General features: G+C 40.9%; 3 protein-coding genes across 3 annotated transcripts; all 3 read left to right on the top strand.

The window, feature by feature from the left end:
• The first annotated feature begins 2713 nt into the window (after nt 1-2713).
• On the top strand, nt 2714-7914 carry hspb7 (heat shock protein family, member 7 (cardiovascular)). Its single transcript, XM_047596834.1, has 3 exons — nt 2714-3105; nt 5375-5499; nt 6725-7914. Exons 1-3 carry the CDS (start codon nt 2940-2942, stop codon nt 6902-6904), a joined length of 471 nt encoding a protein of 156 aa, XP_047452790.1. The 5' UTR covers nt 2714-2939; the 3' UTR covers nt 6905-7914.
• A 363-nt stretch (nt 7915-8277) lies between these two features.
• On the top strand, nt 8278-16289 carry zbtb17 (zinc finger and BTB domain containing 17). The gene is made up of 15 exons (XM_047596820.1): nt 8278-8643; nt 9342-9597; nt 9726-9905; nt 10438-10764; nt 10922-11011; nt 11197-11471; nt 11673-11815; nt 11906-12206; nt 12324-12411; nt 12624-12740; nt 12848-12968; nt 13292-13422; nt 14078-14341; nt 14452-14541; nt 15219-16289. Exons 2-15 carry the CDS (start codon nt 9393-9395, stop codon nt 15620-15622), a joined length of 2736 nt encoding a protein of 911 aa, XP_047452776.1. The 5' UTR covers nt 8278-8643; nt 9342-9392; the 3' UTR covers nt 15623-16289.
• A 646-nt stretch (nt 16290-16935) lies between these two features.
• Nucleotides 16936-21929, top strand: ddost (dolichyl-diphosphooligosaccharide--protein glycosyltransferase subunit (non-catalytic)). Its single transcript, XM_047568047.1, has 11 exons — nt 16936-17202; nt 17911-18021; nt 18112-18198; nt 18295-18398; nt 18503-18597; nt 18918-19011; nt 19757-19905; nt 20160-20307; nt 20399-20519; nt 20647-20753; nt 21331-21929. Exons 1-11 carry the CDS (start codon nt 16968-16970, stop codon nt 21478-21480), a joined length of 1401 nt encoding a protein of 466 aa, XP_047424003.1. The 5' UTR covers nt 16936-16967; the 3' UTR covers nt 21481-21929.
• Nucleotides 21930-23103: the final 1174 nt, after the last annotated feature.

The raw sequence follows: 23103 nt of genomic DNA, 5'->3' as shown, positions 1-23103 counted from the left end.
AAAAATCTCACATGTGTTTTCAGCTACCCCCAGGGGTACCTGTACTCCCATTTGAGAACCACTGCAATAGATAATATTGTTATATTGTTATATATTGTTATATAGATATATTGTTTTTTTATCAAGAACAGTTTGTGAAGGCCAGCATCTTAGAAGATCAGCTTGAAATGAGTCTTAGCGCATTGTTATTAATAAATACATAGCTTAATTTGCTGGGAGAGTCTTACCATGAAGATTTGAAAATAAACTAGCAAGTATGAGATGACCTTCCAGCGCAGCCAGTCTATGACTGCCCTTCTGTCCACAGTATTATGTAATACCCAGCAGCTGAAGACGACGTAATTCAGTCATGTGAGGTGTGTGGACTGGTCTTTATTGGGTTGTGGGGACATTTTGTCATTGTAAGGGCATTTTGGCAGTTTTTCTTTGTGGGTCTGAATTTGTGAAGAATTAGTATTAGGGTAAAGGTTGTGTTAAGGGAGAGGAAAAGGGTTAAGGTAAGGTACTTAGTTAAGATTGCATGGGTAAGGAGCTAGGGAACACATCATGTCTATGTTCCTCACAAAGAGTGTGTGTGTGTGTGTGTGTGTGTGTGTGTGTGTGTGTGTGTGTGTGTGTGTGTGTGTGTGTGTGTGTGTGTGTGTGTGATTTACATGAGGAATGTACACACCAACGTACATGTAGAGGTTAGTCAATGTCAGTGGCGTGACAACATGGCCTGTTTTATCTAATGTTTAAACTGACCTCCGTCTTTAAACTTTGCACAATCACCGAATACATATAATTTATCCTGGTTCTAAGCTCACAAGACTCACAGTACGTACTTGTCTGTTTCATATTGGTCTGACGTGCTGTACATATCTGAATGCCTTAATGTAGTAATCACACTGGATGTTTAAACAAGATCATCTGTTGCACATCTCTTAGAATAAACGATGATGTGATTCTCTGGACTCTTCATACTGGCCACTTTCCATGAGCCTCTTTTTTATTGTCAATAGCTGTCACTATTTTCATTCAAATTAGTGCTTTCTTCAGAAAACTTGACAGAAAATGATGAGCTGAATATTCATTATCTTCAAAGTGCATTATTAACTGTCGGCCATTCCAGATGTAAAATGGAAAAAGTGACCACATTAGTCATAATTCATTTAAAAATTCACATAAGCTTTACTGTTGAAAGCTTGTCCTCACATTCCAAACTTGAACTTCTAATCTCTTTCATTTCAGATTATTATAAAGCCAGTCTGTCTGTTGTCCCCTCTACTGTTTCACTCTCTCCTTGTCAATCTTCTTCTGTCTATAATCTGACACGTTCATCTTTGTTCAGCTCTTGTCCAGATGTCATTGCTCATCCCTTCCCCCCTAGTGATGCTTCCATTCATACACCCCCCCTTCCATTCACAGAAAATACTATATATATATATATATATATATATATATATATATATATATATATATATATATACATATAACTCTCACACACCTACAACATATACATAGATCTTGTAAATTTTTCATACATCGTTACATCGTAAGGGCAAAACATTAATGACTGACATCTAATTTTGAGTAAAAGTCCACTGTAGACAATACTACTGCTGTTACCAGAGAGGGGAGGAGGTTGTGGGTGCTTCCTGGTAGGAGGTGGTGAGTTGCTGGGCTGGATTTAGACCTTCAGGAGGCAGCTCTGAGCTCGATACCGATAAGACTGGAGGAAAATAACACAGTGTGCTGTCAATGCTGGGTAACCTTTCAAACTTCAAAATGACCACACTGAATCTCACTCTCAGTGGATATTGAATGTTAGGGACTGAGTTTCTGATGTAAAACAGTGATGTTCTGTGTGTGTTGGACATATTTAGACGATCTACTGTTGAAATGACGAAGCAGAAGTCGAGTACGCAACGTCAGATAGCTCATAAATGGATTTTAATGGATTAGCTGTCAGCGGCGCTAACAAGAGAAAATTGCAGTGAGTGTTTTATAATCATGATTGGCTCTCTGTGCAGATATTAATAGCCACAAAGCCATGTCACTACTAAGTCCCTTGACCCCGCTGATGGCTTTGTTTTCAAGTGCATTCTTTCCATGTTTGTTTTGCTCTTAACTTAACCTCTGAGATAAGAGCAGGAGCTAACTCCTTTTTATAATTTTGCTTTATCTCAGCGGGAGGAAAACAGCATTTTCGTCTGTTGTTGTGTGTTTACCACAAAGAGATTAAATGCAGGAGCACATCACTTGAAGTGTGATTTTTTTTTTGAGAAAACACTTGAAAATGAATGTGAAGATCATGCTGTGGAAACTCTGGACTCTCATTTATTGGCAGAACCACGGGTGGATCCAATTTCAGTCAAAGACATGGCTCTGAATATTAAGAAAGCAGCAGAAACAGATGGAGCAATGGAGCACAGGGAGAGTTAAAGAGAGGATAGGAAAGCTATTTCAGGGATGGTGTGTCCGGAATGACAACTGTTGCCCCTCTCACCCTCTGCTCTTTATCTACCCCTCTCTATCAAATCCCACTCTCTCTCTCTCTTAACCTCAGTCCATTCAATGTGCAGAACTTTTCCAACCACAGACTCTTCTCTCCATCACTCTGTGCGTCTCATGATAAATATAGAACACTATTACTCTTTCCCAGTGAGCTGTGACACACGTGCCACCTCCCAACCCAACACAGGACAGGACTTGACAGTATATAAGGGCCACAAGTGAGTGGCCACTGGAGAGTAGAACGATAAGTTTAACGTGCAAGTAAGAAAACAAGAAAAAGAAAGTAAGATTAAAACAGAAGACAGAAGATCTGTGCTATTCTTTTCTAAGTTTTGAGTCTGAGGAAGACTCCCAGAGCAGCCACAGAAGAATCAGCTCTCTCCACCTCCCTCTTCGCTCCCTTTACTCTCCTCCTCTGCCTTACGCAGCATTCACAGCCATCCATGAGTGTGACCAACTCCTCTGCCTATCGATCGGAGCGTAGTTTCCACCAGACATCGTCCTCAACTTCATCCTCTGGTAGCCCATATATGGAGAAGAGCCGGGGACTGTTCGCTGAGGACTTTGGTTCCTTCATGAGGCCCGGGAGCGACACCTTGGGTTTTTCCAGTAAGTTCATTCATGTCTCTGGAAGTCATTTGGGATCCAAACTGGGTTTAAAAATAAAAACAAAAGCAGGTTGAAGAGAGAGCCTTGACCATCTGTGGAGTTGATTTATGGTTCTGCTTAAAAGCTATTTGTGTAGTGTGTGGTGTTTTTTTGAACAAAGCGGTGATACAAAATGTCACAGGGAAAAGACAACAGGTAGGACTGGGTCCAAAAGCCAAAATGGTTTTGGTGTGGTTGATGTATTTGGACAAATAGTTTTTTGTTTTTGTTTATTTTCTCATGAAGACTTCAGCCATGGTGCTGTGGATGGAAAGAAAAGAAGACTTTTTGTTAGACTTTTTTTTTCTTACATAAATTGCTTTCTATGTGAGGTTCTTTAAAACACACAGTAAGATAACATTTTTACCTTTCTGTTGTGTGTCTTGTGTCTAGTTCTCAAGTGCTCTGTAGGAGTTCACTGGGAGTGTGCAAATGGGGGATATTTGATATTTAAGTGGACTCACAGCCCATGTGCTCCATGTGTCAGGGGCAGAGCAGCATTGTTTTGGTTTGTATCCCATAGGTTCAGGGGAGAAGCTTTAGGGTGCTAAAAGAGAAAGCAGGAGAGACACACACACACACACACACACACACACACACATAGAGTACATAAAAACCCAAGAATGTTGGACTTACCGCCAGCAGTGTGACTTCACATACCGAGTATTTGGGATGACGCCTGCATAAGGAATGACCAGATGGTTGCCCGGTGACCAGGGTACACACACAGACACACAGAGACAGACAGACAGACAGACACACACACACACACACACACACACACACACACACTCACACACACACACACACACACTAAACATCACACTAACGTCAGAGGTAATATCATTCGCACACACTTATACACTTATTTCCAGTCTGGTGGTGTGTGAAGTCATGTAATACCACATAATCCATTACTGAGCTCTGAGTCAGTGGGGACAATATACCAGACTGCTTTCCTTTATGTGTAATATAAAATAGATGAGATAGATATAAGATAAGGTAACATAAAATGAGACTTTATTGATCTACTTAGCCTCTTTCAGATTGTTATTTTTAATTTATACGGTTAAGTTCTGATAAACCAACTGTGTGCCTTACGTTACCTTACATTGAAATGAAGACCAACTAACTCCTGAGAATAGCTGAGTACTAAGAAGAGACATAAAATCCTTTTTCTTTTTTTTCTTTTTTTTTTTTTGAAACAGCCATTTCTGGTCCTGGATTGCTCGGTCGGTAGAGCATCAGAGTATATCTTGTGTGGCTGTCTGTTGTACAATACAGCAAGTCAATTCATGTGGGATATTGATCTGTTCAGTTAAGTAGCAGAGGAGGTTAATCAGTTTCTGCAGCTTCACTCAAGAGGGTCAACAATGAGAGGATCCCCAAACCAGCAGTAGAGGCCATGACACTTCCTGACAGTTTTTTACTAGTGGACCCTGTGCTCACTGACTGACACCTCGGAGCTCGATTGCCATTTGCCATATAGCACGACAATTAGCAGGACCACCTGGAGCTCTGTGCTCTTCACAGATGAGAGCAGGTTCACCCTGAGCACAAGTGGAAAAGCCTGAAAGGGTCTGGATAAGCTGTGAAGAACGTTATCTTGTCTGTGACATAATTCAGCATGACATGTTTGGTGGTGGGTCAGTGATGGTCTGGGGAGGATAGAGGGATGAACAGACCTCTACGGGCTGGACAACAGCACCCTGACTGCCTTTAGTTAATGTGGTAAAATCCTTGGACCCATTGTCAGAGCCTACACTGGTGCAGTGGGTCCTGGCTTCCTCCTGGTGGTGAGAGTATACAGGGAGGTCCTGGAGGAACTTTTTTTCCAACTATGTTAATTATGCTGTCAATCCAAAAGTGTGTGAATCGATGTGAAAAGCTGGTTCTGCCGGTTTGTACCTACTCCACTGAACTGAACACATTCACATTGTTTTATGAAATTCAAATTGTGTTTTATCATTGTAAACCCAGGTGCACTGAGGAACATTATATAATGTTTGTGTTTTGTGAAAACAGCAAATCTATCAGTGATATGAAGTAGTCTTTGAAATCAATCTACCAATGACCAGCCAAGAATTCCCATGCCAGATGTATTTATAGTCATCAACAGGTAGTTGAAAAGTAATGGTAGGGATGTAGATATGTAGATACACAGCACCTAACTGGACTCCTCATTTCCTTACATCTTTTAAAACTGTTCCTCACTTTTTGGTGAAATCAGGCGGAGCTGGAAACATCAAAACGCTTGACGATTCGTACCAGTTCACAGTTGACGTGCGAGACTTCTCCCCTGAAGATGTCATAGTTACCACTTCCAACAACCAGATAGAAGTTCGTGCAGAAAAGGTGAGCAGCTTTTGGAAGTGTCATTTGTTAATTTCCACAATTTAACCCTGGGACTCACATCATATTAAACAAGGCTCTGTGGTAATTTAACAGGCACTTTTTGGACATCAGGAACTTTTTCATCATTCTTTATTTCTATAACTGTTGGAGAACTGTTGAGTTTTTGTTTGTCATCTCCACAGCAGAACTGTAAAGAATCATAGTAATACAATCATGCATTGGACCCATCCAGGACATGAACTGCCCTCTCTCATGCCCCCTGGCAGAAGATCCAGTCCACTGAAAGCAAGCACCAACAAATTTAAAAAAAAACTTGTATGGCTTTTATTCACATGATGCATTACTTATTACCATCTTTTATGATATTTACTGCCGATTTACAATTGCATGTGATGCATAAATACTCTGTGGTTGCGTCGGCCATCTTCTATGGTGTGGTCTGCTGGAGCAGCAGCATCGCGCCAGCAGAGGGAAAAAACTCAACAAGCTGGCTCTGTCCTGGGCTGCAGCCTTGAGCCCGTGGAGGTGGTGGAGGACAGGAGGATATTGGTGAAAATGTTATCAATCACGGACAATGCCTCCCACCCCCTGTATGAGACTGTCAGAGCCCTGGAAAGCTCCATAAGTGACAACCCCCTTTACGCACGCTGTGCGAGAGAGCAGTACAGGCCTGCTCCCAGTAGATCCACAACATATGTGCAATATCCCGTGGAATGTGCAATCTTCCTCCTACTTACATGTACATATACATACATTTTTTATACCTGCTGTTCTGCACTTCTGCATCCTCACCAACGGAGAAGTGTGAATATACATATCTAAGCATACTCATTTTTTTTTGAACACACCTTGTTTGTTATACATCTTTATCTTTTTAATATTCTTATATTTTATTCCTTTGTCCATCCATATGTGCACTGTGTGCACTGTCTGTGATGCTGCATGTCTCTGTTGACAACTATTTAAAGTAAAATGTACAATCACTGGTAAAATGTTAGGCTTAAAAAATGGAACCAACGTAAAAATGGACTGATATTAAAGCCCAGGTTTTATTGAGAATGTATATGACTTTGTTGGCTATTGCACAAATAGCCAGGTGGTTATGATATTACTTCAGTGTTGCTATTGGTGGTTTGAATGCAAACCCAGACATGCCCTGAACATGAGCAGAACCACTAGATCCTTCTTCACTCACAGTACATCTCCAATGTTCTCTGTTGTGCAGTTGGCGCAGGACGGATCAGTGATGAACACTTTCACCCACAAGTGTCAACTACCTGAAGATGTGGACCCCACCTCGGTGACATCATCCCTGGGCACCGAGGGAACCCTAACGGTCCGGGCACGACGGCATCCAGCCAAACACGAGCTTGTACAGACCTTCCGCACTGAGATCAAAATCTGAGATCAACCTCTCACTTGTTGTTGTGTTTTTCATGGTACTTCCTGTATTTCATCTCTACACTGTCATGATTGTACTACACAGAGCAGGCCCAGTGCTCTGTAGGACAAGACACGTCCACGTTCCGTGACTGCAACGATTTCTGTTTCTTTTCATTTATATTCTGAGTTAGGTCGTCAGACACACAAGTAAAAAGTTATACCTGCAGATAACATGATGAGACACAGGGGCTTGGAACAGCACATGTATTAAATGACCAGTTCACTATTTCACTCCTGTCCTGTTATACATTCTAAACCCATACACTCACTACTAAAAATTATTTTTCCTCATCAACAATTATTCATTGAATATTATTACTTGTGTGCATAAAAGGCTTTGACAATAAACATCGACCTTTTGATGGAAATGTGACAGGACAAATTCTATTTTTCAAAAGTACAGGCTTAGAGTCGGGGGAGAGTCACACAGTTAATTAGAACAGACAAATGAGAAATCAACTTTGATTTAATCATTTTTATTTTGAAAAAAATATATATATATCAAGGGTTGTCTTGTTTTGTTTTTTGTAAACAGTATTTCCTCTTGTAGTATTTACTTTTAGCCCATTCAGACAGTCTGGAAAATTCAAGTGGCCTCACTCTGCTGCTTTGTCCAACGTATGTTTGGATTAATACTATATCCAGATAATGGTGAGGCAACAGTGAGCACCAAAAGTCAAACCATTTTCAAAATTGCTGTGAAACAGAGTAAGCATTCAGTGACAGTACAGATGATAGAAGATGCTTCTTCCATCAGTCTTTTGTCTGTGGAAGGATTCGTGAAGCACTGGCCCTCCTTTCATGAGAAATAGATTTTCAAAGGAGCTATTCAAGCCAAATAATTTAGAAGTCTTTATGTGGCTATAATGTATTCCATTGTACCTGGGCCATGCTGTGCCCATCACACTAAATCTTTGTCTATAACATATTGTGGTATATTTTAAATAAATGCTAGATTCCCTGAAGACACATCGACCTTGTCTAATCTACATTTATTGTGATTTATGTCTCTCTTTTTAGTTCGTGTTCTGGGCTAAATAATAGTAACCTGTTTGTGTTTTAATCAATCTAGTTCAACAGGACCACAGATTACTTCCTCCAAAATGATGCAATTTCCCCATTGTGGGATAAATAAAGGGATAAAAAAATAAATAAATAAATAAATTAAAAAAATTATAAAATTACTTTAACAACTCTAGACCTTTCAGAGCACAGCAATTTGCAGCACATAAAACAGCTTTTTTATGTACTGCAAATTGTTGTGCTCTGAAAGGTCTAGAGTTGTTGAAGTAATTATCATTTTTTAAATAATAATAATACCTTATTTCAATTTGACAGTTAAATTCATATGCCTACGTTTCCCCAAATGTTTCGGCAAGTGGGCTGATTTGTATGTAATAGTAGGCTTTTTGCGAATAAATATATTTGCCAGAGTATATCGCGTTACTTTTGCGCCCTCGCGTGGTTATTATCAGCCATGCAAGTGCTCGCACTGCGCATGCTCCATTGACACATCCGGCCGACCGGTCCCTATCAATCGATCAAAGAGGAGAAGATGGCGCCGGATGGAGTTAGCGGGGCAGGATCGATCACCGAAAAACTCGATTGGATTTGTTTTTTTCCCTTAACTGAGTGAACCACTCCGTAACACCTGCCTGGCGTTACAGTTTGAAATCAGAGAGAAGAAGAGATAACGCAGAGGTAATTCACGAGATAATTTCCTTTAAAATGGCGTTACCACTAAGAGAAAAAAAGCGAGCAAGCTTTGAAAACAACGAGAAGCGAAGACGGGCCCGACTCGTTGATCCGCCATCTTGTGCCTTCGCAACGTTCATGTAGGCACGCTAAATTAATCCCTGATAACAAAGCTGCAAGGATGGAGGAATTGTAATCGATGTATTGCACCGTCAAACCAAGCTGTCAAAACTTGTAGAGAAGTTTCATCGCAAAATATGTGCCTGGCCAGCAGGACACAAGTTGAAATTTAATTCTACTGTTACGCCGGATAATACAGTCGATTGGGGCGTTTATTTAGTTGACGTTACATTCCATTATTTCACTTTGATCAAATCGCTGCTGTTTTGACTGGTTGTTTTGTGTGTTAAAAACACAGATAAGTGTTTAAGCCATGTCCGTGACAGCACTGCTATTGAGCAACAATACAAACCCGTCAGGATACCCTTTCTTCGTGATAATATAATAAATACTATTAGTTTTTTTTTATTGAAAGCTGTGTTTCTATACCTCTTGTCGATAGAGATGGTTGTAGCATAGAGCACAGAGTTTTCTAAAACACAGATTCTGTTTCTTGCATTGGGAATAAAAAAAGAATGGCAAAATGACAGTGAAGCTGACAATCATCCTGAGCCCATCTGACTCTTGTGATGTTTTATCCTCAGAGTTTGTGATTGCCTGCCAGCTTCGTGCGGTATCCTCAAGCCTCCAGAACAATGGAGTTCCCATGGCACAGTGAGAAGGTTCTGGAGCAGCTTAACCGGCAGCGCAAGCAGGGCCTGCTGTGTGACTGCACATTTGTTGTAGACGGGGTGGACTTCAAAGCCCACAAAGCGGTGCTGGCAGCATGCAGCGTCTACTTCCGCACCCTTTTCCTGGATCAGAAGGATGTGGTGCATCTGGACATTAGCAATGCAGCAGGTGGGTTCCAGTCATTAATATGTATGTCAGTGCTCCAACTGTGCACTTGACCATTTCAGCAATTGTAAGTCTACCACACCATCTCTGCCGTCTAATCACAACTTCTGTCTTGCTGATTATTATTGCAGGTTTGGGGCAGGTCTTGGAGTTTATGTACACTGGCAAGCTGAGTTTAAATCCCCAGAACGTAGAAGACGTGCTGTCTGTTGCTCACTTTCTACAGATGCAAGAAATCGTAAACGCGGGTTCTGCGTACCAGTCTCTGTCAAATTCAGCTCCATCCCTAATAACCCTGGATTTTGCTGTCGGTAAGTAGAGTCATAGTCAAGTTTTTGGGGATTTTTACAGTGAAGGCTTATGAAATAGCTGTAAAGAAGCAAGGCAGCCATTTGTTTGTGAACAAAAGCACTGGTTACCTGTGTTAAAAACCCACTGCAAGCTGTCACTTTCCACGGCATGAAGTCTGTATTGCAGCTCACCGAGATTCATTTCCATTCTCTCCATGCCACGGCAGACGTCTTGATCACATACGGGGCCTATATTTTCCTCTTAAAGTTATTTGCAAGACCCATATGTACTGTAGAATTGGGTCCAGCACTATTTATTAATTTCTGATGGATATTTTAATTTAATAATGGAAGTATTCACATTAAATAATGGAGAAGGGGTGGGACTAGATAAGTTGTACTTCCTCCCCCTCCTTTTTGAATACATTGCATGTTTTTATTCTTTTCTTTTGAATATATTCAGAATAAATAAAGCCCAATATTGAACATGTTACTAAGTTTCTACATCCTAATCAATGTATGAAAAAACTCCTTTCCATCTTTCTTAAAACAGATGAAAAAACAGGTGAAGGCGAGCAAAAAGAGAAACCTGACAATCAGCAGTTAGAAGTGGCATCACCATCAGAGCAGCATCCTGCTCCCGTCATAGAGGAAAAAGAGCCCACACAAAGTCAGGACAATTTAAAGGAAGATGACTCTGTTAAAACAGTAGAGACAGTTTCTCAGCCTAGCCCCACCAGAACCCACTTGGGCCGTGGACGACCCCCGAAAACCAGCCCACCTGCTCAAAAGAAGGTGCCCATAAAGAATGAAGAAGAAAGTGCTGTGCAAGATGTACCTGCATTTCAGGATGACCCCTCTGATGCAGACTACGCCCCCAGTAAATATACATTTATTTTTAAAGTCTTCTAAAGTTTCCATTTAGCAACAATCCTAACGTGTATATAGCTTTTAACATTATTCTGTCTAGTCCGTGTATGTCACTGCCTTTTAATTGATGATTTAACTAAGAGGTGTTTTTTTTAATGTATTTACAGAATCACAGTTGAAATCTGCTGGCAGCTCATCCTACATGAGCTCTCGGGGAAGACGAATCAGAAAACCTCCTCGACGTAACTTCCCACCTGGTGAGCACAACTCAAACTTAACCTTTTATTTAAACCTCCCCAAATTACCAACGGACAAAAACATTTAGGACAAGAGCAGTCAAGGAATTTCAAAAGATTTATTACAAATGCTAAAACAGTTCTCTTAGCATTTCACCCTTTTCATCCAACCACAGTCAAGACTATGTTTATTTTTGTCCTCACAGACAATGACTCAGAAGATGAAGGCCCATTAAAGGCGAATACTGAGAAGAAAATTGCCGAGCTGGCAGATGAGACTGAAGGGCAGGAAGATGACTCATGTGAGGCTGCCCATGGGGAGGCCGATGACGAAGAGGGTCTTGAAGAGGAAGATGACGAGATCAGCCAGCAGATGGAAGGAGGCAGTTCAAGCAGCGAAAGGGATGGGAAGGCTCAGTCAGTGTCTATGAGCAACAGATCTGAATCCAAACCTTACAGCTCAGTGACACACAAATGTGAGGTGCGAAATGTCATATTTACAATATGAAGCTACTTCACTTCAGTGTTTTGTTTTGTTTTTTTTCTACAAGTTGTGGAATAGTTTAGCATGGCCATCACAGCTGTGCTAGACAGCCCCATTGCTGCAGTCTGTACAGACTTTAAAGGCTGCATTAAAAGATTTTGTGAGATTGTACTTCATGACAAATGTGCCTCTTTCTAGGACTGTGGGAAGAAATTCACTCACACAGGCAATTTCAAGAGACACATGCGTATTCACACTGGTGAGAAGCCATTCAGCTGCCGGGACTGCAACAAGGCCTTCTCTGACCCCGCAGCTTGTAAAGCCCATGAGAAAACTCACAGGTGAATTACTCATTTCATTCCTAGTTTACCTCCCTTCATTTCTTCCGCCAGTAGATTTTTGTCTTGAATTGATCTCTCATTGCCTCCTAGCCCTCTGAAGCCGTACTGCTGCTCTACCTGTGGAAAGAGCTACCGCCAGATCAGCCTGCTCAACCTGCACCGCAAACGCCACACAGGCGAAGCGCGGTACAGCTGCGAAGTGTGCGGAAAACTCTTCACCACTTCTGGCAACCTGAAGCGACACCAGCTTGTGCACAGCGGCGAGAAGCCGTACCACTGCGACTTCTGTGAGAAGGCTTTCTCCGACCCCACCGCCAAGATGCGACACCTGGAGACGCACGACACTGACAAAGGCAACAAGTGTCCACACTGCGACAAACGGTTCAACCAGGTATCTATTTGTTCAGTCATTTGCTTCACAAAATTGTTAGATCTGTATATCTGTAATGCAAAAGAATCAAATTTCCATTGCATTGTAAGGGAAATGTTATTGTTTTATATTTTCTAGCTGGGGAATCTAAAGGCTCACTTAAAAATCCATATCACAGATGGACCTCTCAAGTGCAAGGAATGTGGCAAACAGTTTACAACGTCAGGTAAGAAGAAGAAGACATAACTTCTGACAAATTTGCAGACGTACACTATTTGTAAAGACTTTTGTTGTTCAACTAATTCTACCAATTAAAAAAAATAAATGGACGAAATGAGGACCAAACAAGGGTAATTGCTCGGTAATAATTAACAATTTACATAGTTGTTTCCTTGCTTTAAGACGTTCTGTCTTAATGTATGTGTGCTGACCTTCCAGGAAATCTGAAGAGACACCTGCGAGTCCACAGCGGGGAGAAACCGTACATCTGTATGCACTGCCAGAGAGCCTTCAGTGATCCTGGAGCTCTGCAGCGGCATGAACGCATCCATACAGGTACTACCATCTAGAGAGACTGCAGAATGAGGGCAACAACGTGAAAGCCCAACGCGAACATTATCTGTTTGCCTCCTGAGTTTAACACTAATGTATTCACGTTATAGGAGAGAAGCCCTGCGTCTGTGTTGTATGTGGCAAGGCTTTCACCCAGGCCAGCTCCCTCATCGCTCATGTACGGCAGCACACGGGAGAAAAGCCCTACGTCTGTGACCGCTGTGGAAAAAGGTCAGTGCGGACATGTGCTTAGATTCACTAATCTGAGATTATTGTATAGGATAGGCAAACTGAAGAACTGTGGATATTAACTGTTTGGCTAAAATGTGTATGTTGCTTTGAGAATAAAGTGAATTACAGACCACAATGTGGCCTCCTGGGGAATTATTTTCCAATAGTAACTGTGAGTGACATTGACCTGGTGTGACCCTGTAGACCAGGCCTGATTTGAACTACAAGGTTATAACTTCTCAGTGAGATCAAAGAAATTAAATAAAATTATGTAATTAAAAAAGATTTGATGGCATTCTCACTTTTGTCACTCTCCCAATCAGGTTTGTGCAGTCCAGTCAACTGGCCAATCACATTCGCCATCACGACAACGTCCGTCCGCACAAGTGTCAGATGTGCAACAAGGCGTTTGTTAATGTGGGAGACCTGTCGAAGCACATCATCATTCACACCGGTAAGGACAAAGTTTGTGTCAAATAATTATGTTGCTTCAGGGCAGTGGTTCTCAAGCACTTTTCTGACATGTACCCCTTCAGAAGCCAAAACCTTTGGTAGTAATAGTAGTAGTAATAACAGGCCTCCCTCCACACATGATGGTCAAACAGTTCAGTTTTTGTTTCATCAGACTAAAGGATGTTTCTCCAAAAATAAGATATTTGTCCCCATGTGCAGCTGGAAACTGTAGTGTGGCCTTTTTATGCCAATAAAAGCAGTTTCTTCCTGTGTCCTTTCATGTCTTTTGGTGACAGTGTCTCCTTCCTGAAAGGTGTTATGGCTGTCTGGTCCCATGGTGAAATGCTTTTGTAGTATTGTATGCATTTGTATATAGCTTCCATGGGTGAACCATAGTTTTGGAGATCCACATATTATTCCTGAGGTCTTAGAGGATTTTTTTGTTAGTCTGTCAAAAGGCCTAGACAACAGAGTGTATGTGGAATCTGGAAATGGGATATAATCTATCTGCAAACTGTTACTTGACATGCATAAAGTAGTTTTTCTAACTGACTTGCCAAAAATTATAGATTTTTAAGATGACATCTGTGGAGTAGTTAAAACAGCTCTTAGTTTTCACTTGTAATTGATTATTTCTGTCTGTCTTGTTGTCTCAGGGGAGAAACCTTTCCTGTGTGATAAATGCGGTCGAGGCTTCAACCGGGTAGACAATCTGCGCTCCCACGTCAAGACTGTCCATCAAGGCAAGGCCGGCATGAAGCGGCTGGTGGTAGCCGGGGGAAGCGCCGACGAAGGAGTTGATGGATGCACGGGGTCGTCCACCTCTGACAGCGAGATCAACATCGTAACCGTCACCACAGAGGATATCGTCACCCTGGCAACAGAGGCCCTGGCAGCTAGTGCTGTAGCTCAGCTTACAGGTCCGATATCTTCAGCATCATAACCACCGTGTTGACAATAAGTTGAGTTCTCTCAATACATGTTCTTGATGAAAGATGAAGAGAAACATTTGTTGTGTGTCTCTTAACAGTTGTTCCAGTAGCCACCTCAGTGTCTGCAGATGAGACTGAGGCTCTGAAGGCTGAAATCACCAAGGCAGTTGAGAAAGTTCAAGAAGCAGGTAACATTGATAGTTTTTATGAACTCAGAAATCAAAAAAGAAAGCAACTGTATTTGGGTCACTAGAACTAGAACTGGGTCAATGTAATGTGGCCAGGTGCATAAACCTCTTTGACTGTGTATGTACTGGTAATATAAATGTATATTGTGGTATTCAACATCAACTATGGGCAGATTTAATTGAGGTATATTTTCCAACCACTTACGAAGCCTTTTAGGTATTACAGTGAAGTGACTTAGCAGTTTACTTATCTGGGAGATATGTGGAAGCTCTGAATTGAGCTTTGCACTGAAAGGGTGTCGATGCTCATCTGCATTTGTAGATTGAAAGAACCTTTGTGCGTGGTTTGCTCTATTACATATTGATGAATCTGATTTAATAAAAAAATATCTCAGTTTATCCACTGTCCCCAAGCTTTCCAACATACTTATTTTGATAGTTATCTTCTGTGGATTTCAAGCTCACTGTTGCTTAAAAGCCACATCCATTCCTTACCAGGGAAACAGGAGTTAAGAAATGAGTCAATATGTTTGTTGTTTTATGTTGTTTTCACTATCAGGGATTACCTGTTAAAGACTATTCTTTTGCTCTTTGAAAGGAAATTGGCGTTTGAACTTTTAGGCCAATAGAGTGAGAAATAGGAATGTTAATGTGTTACCTTGTTCTTCTGTTCTCAGATCCCAACACACAGATCTTGTATGCTTGCGATTCATGTGGTGATAAATTCTTGGATGCGAGCTCACTCGCTCAACATGTACGCATCCACACAGCTCAGGCCTTGGTCATGTTTCAGGCAGATTCAGACTTCTACCAGTACACCACTACCACCACTGCTGAGGGGGATTCTACTGCAGCATGGCAAGCAACCCCCGAACAGGTCATCCAGGAAGGAGAGCTAATCTTCCGTGCCCAGCACGGAGAAGGAGAAGAAGGGGTGGTTGGGGAGTCACAAGAACAAGAAGGGTCAGAAGGGGTGGTTCCTGAAGAGAAGGGGATAGAAGATGAACAGGTGGAAACCCACACAGAGCTCCAACCAGATGGAAAAGATGTAGATGAGGAAAAACAAGAGATGGAATGTTAAAGACAGACATAGTAATGTATGACATGTTACTTGTAACATAATACCACAAAGTTAAGAATAAATACAAACTGGAATCACTTTAAAAATATATATATTTTATCATCATTATTCACACCCACATGTCATGTTCTTCCAGTAAACAAGGTCTGATCCACTGATTCTGGTAGATGTTGAGAGTTTTTTTTTTTTTTTTTTTTCCCCACAGATGCTTATACAACTTTGTATAGATTGTTTATTTTTAGACTAAAATGCAGGAGTTTTCATTGGCATTTGTATAAACCATTTAGAACATAGTTTTGTCTTGAGTAATATAACTTCAGAAAGATCTGTTATTTTTCCTTTTCTTTGATGAGATATGTAGATTTATCTTAAACTGTCAAATATTTAATTGTACTTAGTTAAAGTATTTTTCATGCAGACCATGTTAGAGAGCAATTATCTACATGAACATGTGGAATGGAATGTTTTGGCAAACACTGTAAAACCCTGCGCTTGTGTGATATTTAAATATTGTTTATGTTTGAGATAAAAATGGTGTTTTGTGATGGTCCACAGTTCCCAGTTCCACATTGTCATCAAGGCAGTTTTGATTTCTTGGTGAAGTTCACTGTAACCAGTGGTTTTGTGTAATTGTCTCATCTGTTTCTATTAAAACTCATCTATTCTATTCAAGAAATATATGTCACTCTATGGGGGCTGTAGTGGTGCATTGCAGACATTTAAGGTAATAACATGGATCCATTCAATTAGGAAAATACATACATTTGCAGGTCTATTGCATAATTATTTAGTTTACACACTGTAATTCTTTTCAACTTATAGCTAATAAAATATATACATATCATGCCTGCACAGATTTAGGTACACACAGAATAAGAGATCATAATAAATAATTCAGATAAAATCATCACCATCGCTTTATTTTAAAAGGGACAGTGTACAGCTCAAACATAAATGTCGCCATTTGATGTACTGTACAAGATTATAGCTTAAAGCCAATGCTTATTTGATTCTTATAGGTCACAAAATACAATAATTAAACAAAATGAATACAAAAAAATAAATTAGCCATGACAGCATACTATAGGTACTCAAAACCACACGCAGATAAACTCAAAAACGTTTTAATTTGGACTTAAATACCGATGGCACATCATTTTATCTATATATTCTGTACATATTATTTCATGTAGCACATATCCCAGTCTGACTGTCAGACATGTACTGAAGCGCTCCTCCCATTGGCTGACAGGTAGTCAGGGACGCGTTCCTCTCTGTGATTGGCTGAATGTCGCGGTCAAAGTTCACTCTGCGCTGCTAAGCTGACGTCGACTTCTGCAGCAAAATGGCGACGTTGACAGCAGTCACGCAAACGAACCGGCCCGGTTCTTTAATGCTATCCAAAAAACGGAGCGGGATGGTTAGTCAAAGGAGGTTCCGACTCTTGGACAACAATGTCCTCGTGCTCCTGGCGTTGGCCTCTATGTTGCATTGTGCTTTGGCTGACGGAAAGACGCTGGTCCTGCTGGACAACCTGAACATCAGAGACACCCATTCAATCTTCTTCCGCAGTCTGGCGGGTCAGTATAAGAGTCGTGTTTATTAAATGCACACATACTCTCATATATATGCTGTTTCACACCTCGCTGTATCAGGTCTCTTTAGTGTAATCTAAAGCCGCAGGGACGTGAGCAGGCAGACTAGAACTTCACTTAGCACTTTATGCTCACATTAGCTTAGCTGCAGAATGCTCGCCGTGTCTCACTAAACGCCTTTCACGTAATTTAGACACCACCTTCAATCAAAGATTCATTGCAAACAGTCGATTAGAATATTTACGTGATTATTAACAAAACGTTAATATGCGTCTGTCAGTAGTTTGCCAATGCATGTCTAGCGGTTCTGCTGAAAACCTTTAAAAGCTGGTCCACTTCCATTTGGCCAACTAATGCAGTGTAGTAAATTCCTGTATATACGAGCTACCCTTTTTTACATGTAATGTTTACAGTTTATTTTATTTCATTTTATTTAGTTTATTAGTCTATATATATGTGTGTTTTATCTTGTGTGCTTTATTACTGTTTCTACTGTAGCACTTTTTTACTACTGGCTGCAGGTACAACAATACATTTCACTGTGTATTGTACTACGTAGAACTGTGCATGTGACAAATATTCAAATAAGATATCTTATCTATCTTATCTTATCTAGTTCCACGTTGTTCGGTTCAGTGCCAAAAGCAATGACAAGTGTCAGTGTTACTGATGACGTCTCTCTCCCCCTTTCAGACCGTGGCTTTGACCTGACATTCAAGACGGCCGATGACCCCTCCCTCTCTCTGATCAAATACGGCCAGTTCCTCTACGATCATTTAATCATCTTCTCTCCATCAGTCGAGGGTAAATTTCACACTTTTCTCTTTGTAGAAAATGAATTTGTCGTGTTGAAGCCGTCTGTAAATTTAACTTTTTTTTTTCTGTTATTTGCAGACTTTGGTGGTAATATAAATGTGGAGACCATTACGTCCTTCATCGATGGTGGAGGCAACGTCCTGGTTGCTGCCAGTTCAGATATTGGTCAGTTTATTTCTGGCCACTCCTCCTCAAGTTTCACGTCATTTATATAACTGGGACTTAACCATTATTCATGTTTTTTTTGTTCTTGACCGACAGGTGACCCTCTGAGGGAGCTGGGCAGTGAGTGTGGCATTGAGTTTGATGAGGAGAAGACTGCTGTGATTGACCATCACAACTTTGACGTGTCTGATCCTGGAGAGGTAAAACCGTTTGGTCACTGACACTTTAACTCTGTTTCACATACTGAGTCATAGGAATGGACGCTTTCTTATCGATATTTATCAGTGCTCTTTCTTGTCTCCAGCACACCCTGATTGTCGCTGACCCAGAGAACCTGCTGAAAGCTCCCACTATTGTTGGCAAACCCTCCAATAAACCAGTTTTATTCAAGGGTGTTGGGTAAGCAAGAACCCGATTTACATACATTTTCCAATGTAGCTACGTCCCAAAGTGGCTGTAATATACTAAAGTTTAATGTGAGAGGATGCTGGCATCATTTAATGTCTATTTACTTGATGAATACAACAGCTTTTGTTGTGGTCTCAAAGTATATTACTGTAACACTTACTCTGTAACTACCTTTGGATAATGTGCTTATCGTTGGCAAGGCCTGGTGTCAGAAGAGTTGATGTTGTATCTTTTTAAAATGATCAGAGATTAACTGCATCACACAAAACCAGCCACATAAAATGTAATGTTACATCATCTTCTCCTTCCAGCATGGTTGCAGACCCAGACAACCCTCTGGTCCTGGACATCCTTACGGGTTCCTCCACTTCTTACTCCTTTTTCCCAGACAGACCTATCTCTCAGGTAACGTAACTGACATACAATCTATAATCGGATTCCAATTGTTTTTGCTCACGGTGGAGCATCAAATTTTTCAGGACTATAGTAGCAGAAGAAGTTCTTTCAACAAATTTATTGACAACACAGAATTCATTCAAAAGAAAAGGAGATATGAGATATGTTTTCAATGGCTCTGCTCACATCAAATTTGTTTTCGTTAATCTTTTCAAATACTTAACTACGCAACTATATGTGATAATGTGATAAAGCTACTGGACACTGAATTTAGAAATAAGATGATAGAATCATGTTTTCAGGGGGGAAAAAAATGATCGTTCAATGTCCGAACTTAAAGCTTTTACCCAGGGAAAAGAGAATTTATCTTTTGGTCGCCTTCTTCTTCATTTCCCCCATTTTTTGATATGCTTTATAAATGCACATATCCCATTCATGAGGCCATTAGCTCTTTAAAATCGCTACTTAAACATACATATATCGGGGGGTCTTTCCTGGTTTTTACTAAGTTTTAATTAAGTTCCTGGCTCTATTTCTCTTTGTTGTATTGCTTAATTGGTTTATTTGAATTAACTTTGTTTCATGCTTCTGTTTTTAAAACTGCAGATTTTTATGCTGCTGTGAAGCAATTTGTAACATTAACTTACTAAATGCTATACAAATAAACATTATTATTATTATTAATGATATATCCGTTGCATGAAAAATGAACTGCAGGAGTAGTGACAGGTTTTATTTTTGTTAACCTCTTCAGTACCCCCATGCTGTTGGGAAGAACACCCTGCTGATTGCTGGCCTCCAGGCTAGAAACAACGCCAGAGTGGTTTTCAGTGGCTCCCTGGACTTCTTCAGCGATGCCTTCTTCAACTCTGCCGTGCAGAAGGCCACACCCGGTTCACAGAGGTACTCACATTTAACATACCTGCTCTTTATTTCCCTGTACACATCTCACTGCAGGTTCACCAATCTGTAAAAGGAAAGTTGTCGTACTTGTATTTGTGATGACCGTTTTGTTCTGAAGGTCAGTTGTATTTTTTTTAGCTGGTGGGTGACAGCCGAAAACAAGATTAAGCACATTAGATTTGTAATAGGAGCCCAGGTATCAGCACCGTACTGAAATCCTCTGCCTTCTTGTCTTTTTTTTTTCTTTTGTCTAGACACGAGCAGACAGGGAACATGGAGCTGGCCGAGGCTCTGTCTCGCTGGGTGTTCAAAGAGGCTGGAGTCCTGAGAGTGGGCGCTGTCACCCATCATCCTGTGGGAGAGACCACTCCCCCTGCAGCATACACCATCACCGACCTTGTGGTCAGTTTCATTATCTTAAATGTTCAAACTGTCTCGAAGATGTTCTCAGCTCAAATGAGGAGCTCAATCACTGTTAAACTTTCCCATATAGGAGTATAGCATTGTTATTGAGATGCTGGCTGAGGGCCGCTGGATCCCCTTCGACGGAGATGACATCCAGCTTGAGTTTGTGAGGATCGATCCTTTTGTCAGGACTTATCTCAAGAAAAATGGTATGTTTGCATAACTTTTTCTTTTTATGTACTCAGGTCATGTTTCTAATTGTGTTGTGTCCTTGAATTTAAAGTCCATCACTATAAACTTGAGCCACTATAAACGCTGCATTGTTTTTTTTACTAGGAGGTAAATACAGTGTCCAGTTCAAGCTGCCTGATGTGTATGGAGTCTTCCAGTTCAAGGTGGACTACAACAGACTGGGATACACACATCTCTACTCCTCCACTCAGGCAAGTTCACCAGTGTATTTGGGCTTACCCAAATGAAAATACTAGTATGCAGGTACAAGTTTCTAGAGCTCAAATTATGTTTATTTACTGTACTTGTACTCTGTTACCAACTTGAAATCCTTGTCATCCACTGCTTAACATACATATAGAGATACAGCGGTCATCAACATTTAAACCACAAACTCTGCAGTAAATAACACTAATGATCTCATTATGGTGTAATGTTTCTTTGGAGAACTCTACTACTGTTTATTTAAACATTCATTTCATACATGCCACCTGCTGACTACTGTTGCAGACTTAAGAAAGGGGTAGGCTCTTTCAGCAGTGGACAGGGGTTAGCATGATCAACCAGCTACCCAGCCCCACGTCAACCCGGTGGACGAAATAGTCACTGCCTAGTATGTCCCACTCACAAGTGCCCTGCTAACCACATTATCAGTGTTATTCACTTGACCAGTGAATGTGACCAGGTAGTCATAATGTCTTGGCTGATCGGTGTACTTTGTAATGTGTGTAACATCCAGGATGTGATTTGTGGCTTGCTAACGCCTACATTTGTGTTTCTCCACCACAGGTATCAGTGCGTCCACTGCAGCACACTCAGTACGAGCGCTTCATCCCCTCAGCCTTCCCATACTATGCCAGCGTCTTCTCCATGATGTCAGGACTCTTTGTCTTCAGCATAGTCTTCCTGCACATGAAAGAGAAGGAGAAGTCAGACTAAGAAATCAACTATGTGGAATTGAACTTGTGAAAAGTTGAAATTGAAATGTCTTGATGACTTGGGTCTCATGCAGGGACTGGGACTGTTTCTGTTCTCTTACTGGGGCACTCTGCTAATGTGGGTCGGGGGGCAAACAGTGTGTTGACTGCAATGGGATGCAGAGGTGGGGTTGGGGTTTTGTTTTTGTACCTTAAAATCACACAAAGGCCTGTATATGTTGTGAAGTCAGTCAGCATTTGTAAGTTGTTTTACATTTGATAAAATGATCTCCCAAGTAGAGAATTTGTCTTGGAACAGAGAAGGAATCCCTACCAAATTGACCCACAGTTTCTCACACAGAAACTCCATGCACTGAATATGCCAACTGCTCCTTTGTTTTTGATAAGACTTTGTGTTTCCAAAAAAGTTGGAGTCATCTTAACAATAAAATGCTGACATTCCACTCAGTAGAAACGTCTGGCCTCTCTGTCTATTGATAAACTGTGTTTTTGTGATAGTTTTTTAGATGTTATAGGTCTGAGTGAGAGCACACAAATCAAAGTGTCAGTAAAACACATGCGAAGATTTATCCAGGTCATGCTAAACCTAAAACGAGACTAACAGCAGAGCAGACGCTCCAAATGCAGAGAGTGTAGTGGTAGAGGCAAGGCACACACGGAACGGCAGAGGAACGGGGGAGCTGGATTTAAACGCAAGTGTGTCAAGAAAAACTGAAGAAATGAATGAAAACTGGACATCTAAGGTGATGTATTTCTGAATGCCAACCTGTGCTTAAGACTTTTATTTAAGGTGTTATAATGTTTATTTAATTTGATTAGCTTACTGCAGTTTATTTAAGTTGTTTGGAGACATAAGAGCCTTCTACTGGAGTCAAGCCAAAACAGTTGCGTCTTTGAAAAGAGCCAGACATCCCAGTAGTAGCAGTACTAGTAGGCTGTGCCCAGGGAGCAGGTTGCATGCCATAGACATGAAGGATGTGGACCTGTAAGCCTTCGGCCCCAAGCTGCTGAATAGATGAGTGGACTGTTAGAGTATATTCCAGGGAAGTGTCTTGTCAGGTCTGCTGAAGCCATCAAAACGTCTTAATGTTCCAGTAGTTATTGTTCATGTCGCCAAATAAATTGCATCACAATTCATGCTTATTGATGGGAACTGTACATTATGTAAAATAAAGTGTGAAATGAGCTTAAAATATCATAAGTTTTATAATAGGTGAAACTGCACAGGTCATAGTTATAGAGAAGGACAATGTCCTCACCTACTTTGAGAGTAATGATAAATATTTCAGCACTTTTTATTTGAGCTGGGATAAGTTCTGGCACACTCCACACAGTTTGGGCTCATTGTGGTCTGCTGTTAAGTCCTGGGTGTCAGCGTTGTGTGTTGTCCACTTCTCTTTCTAAAATAGTGGACAAATTAGTAATTATTTCCACTGAAAAATTGCAGCCTTCCATGTAATTCTTCTATACTGCAGACTAGAATGGACCCTCACTTTCGGCCTGAAGGTCATATGTTTGACACCTCATCTCTAGAGTAGTGTTTTTTTTTTTAAAGTGTTTTGCCCCAACGCACCTCAAAGGTCGAGCCAGAATATCACCTGCATACATATCCATGCAAAATAGC

Source organism: Mugil cephalus, chromosome 1, assembly GCF_022458985.1.
Source record: "Mugil cephalus isolate CIBA_MC_2020 chromosome 1, CIBA_Mcephalus_1.1, whole genome shotgun sequence".
Lineage (NCBI taxonomy): Eukaryota > Metazoa > Chordata > Actinopteri > Mugiliformes > Mugilidae > Mugil > Mugil cephalus.
The sequence above is the reverse complement of the archived record's forward strand: the minus strand, read 5'-3'. Positions and strand labels throughout refer to the sequence as shown.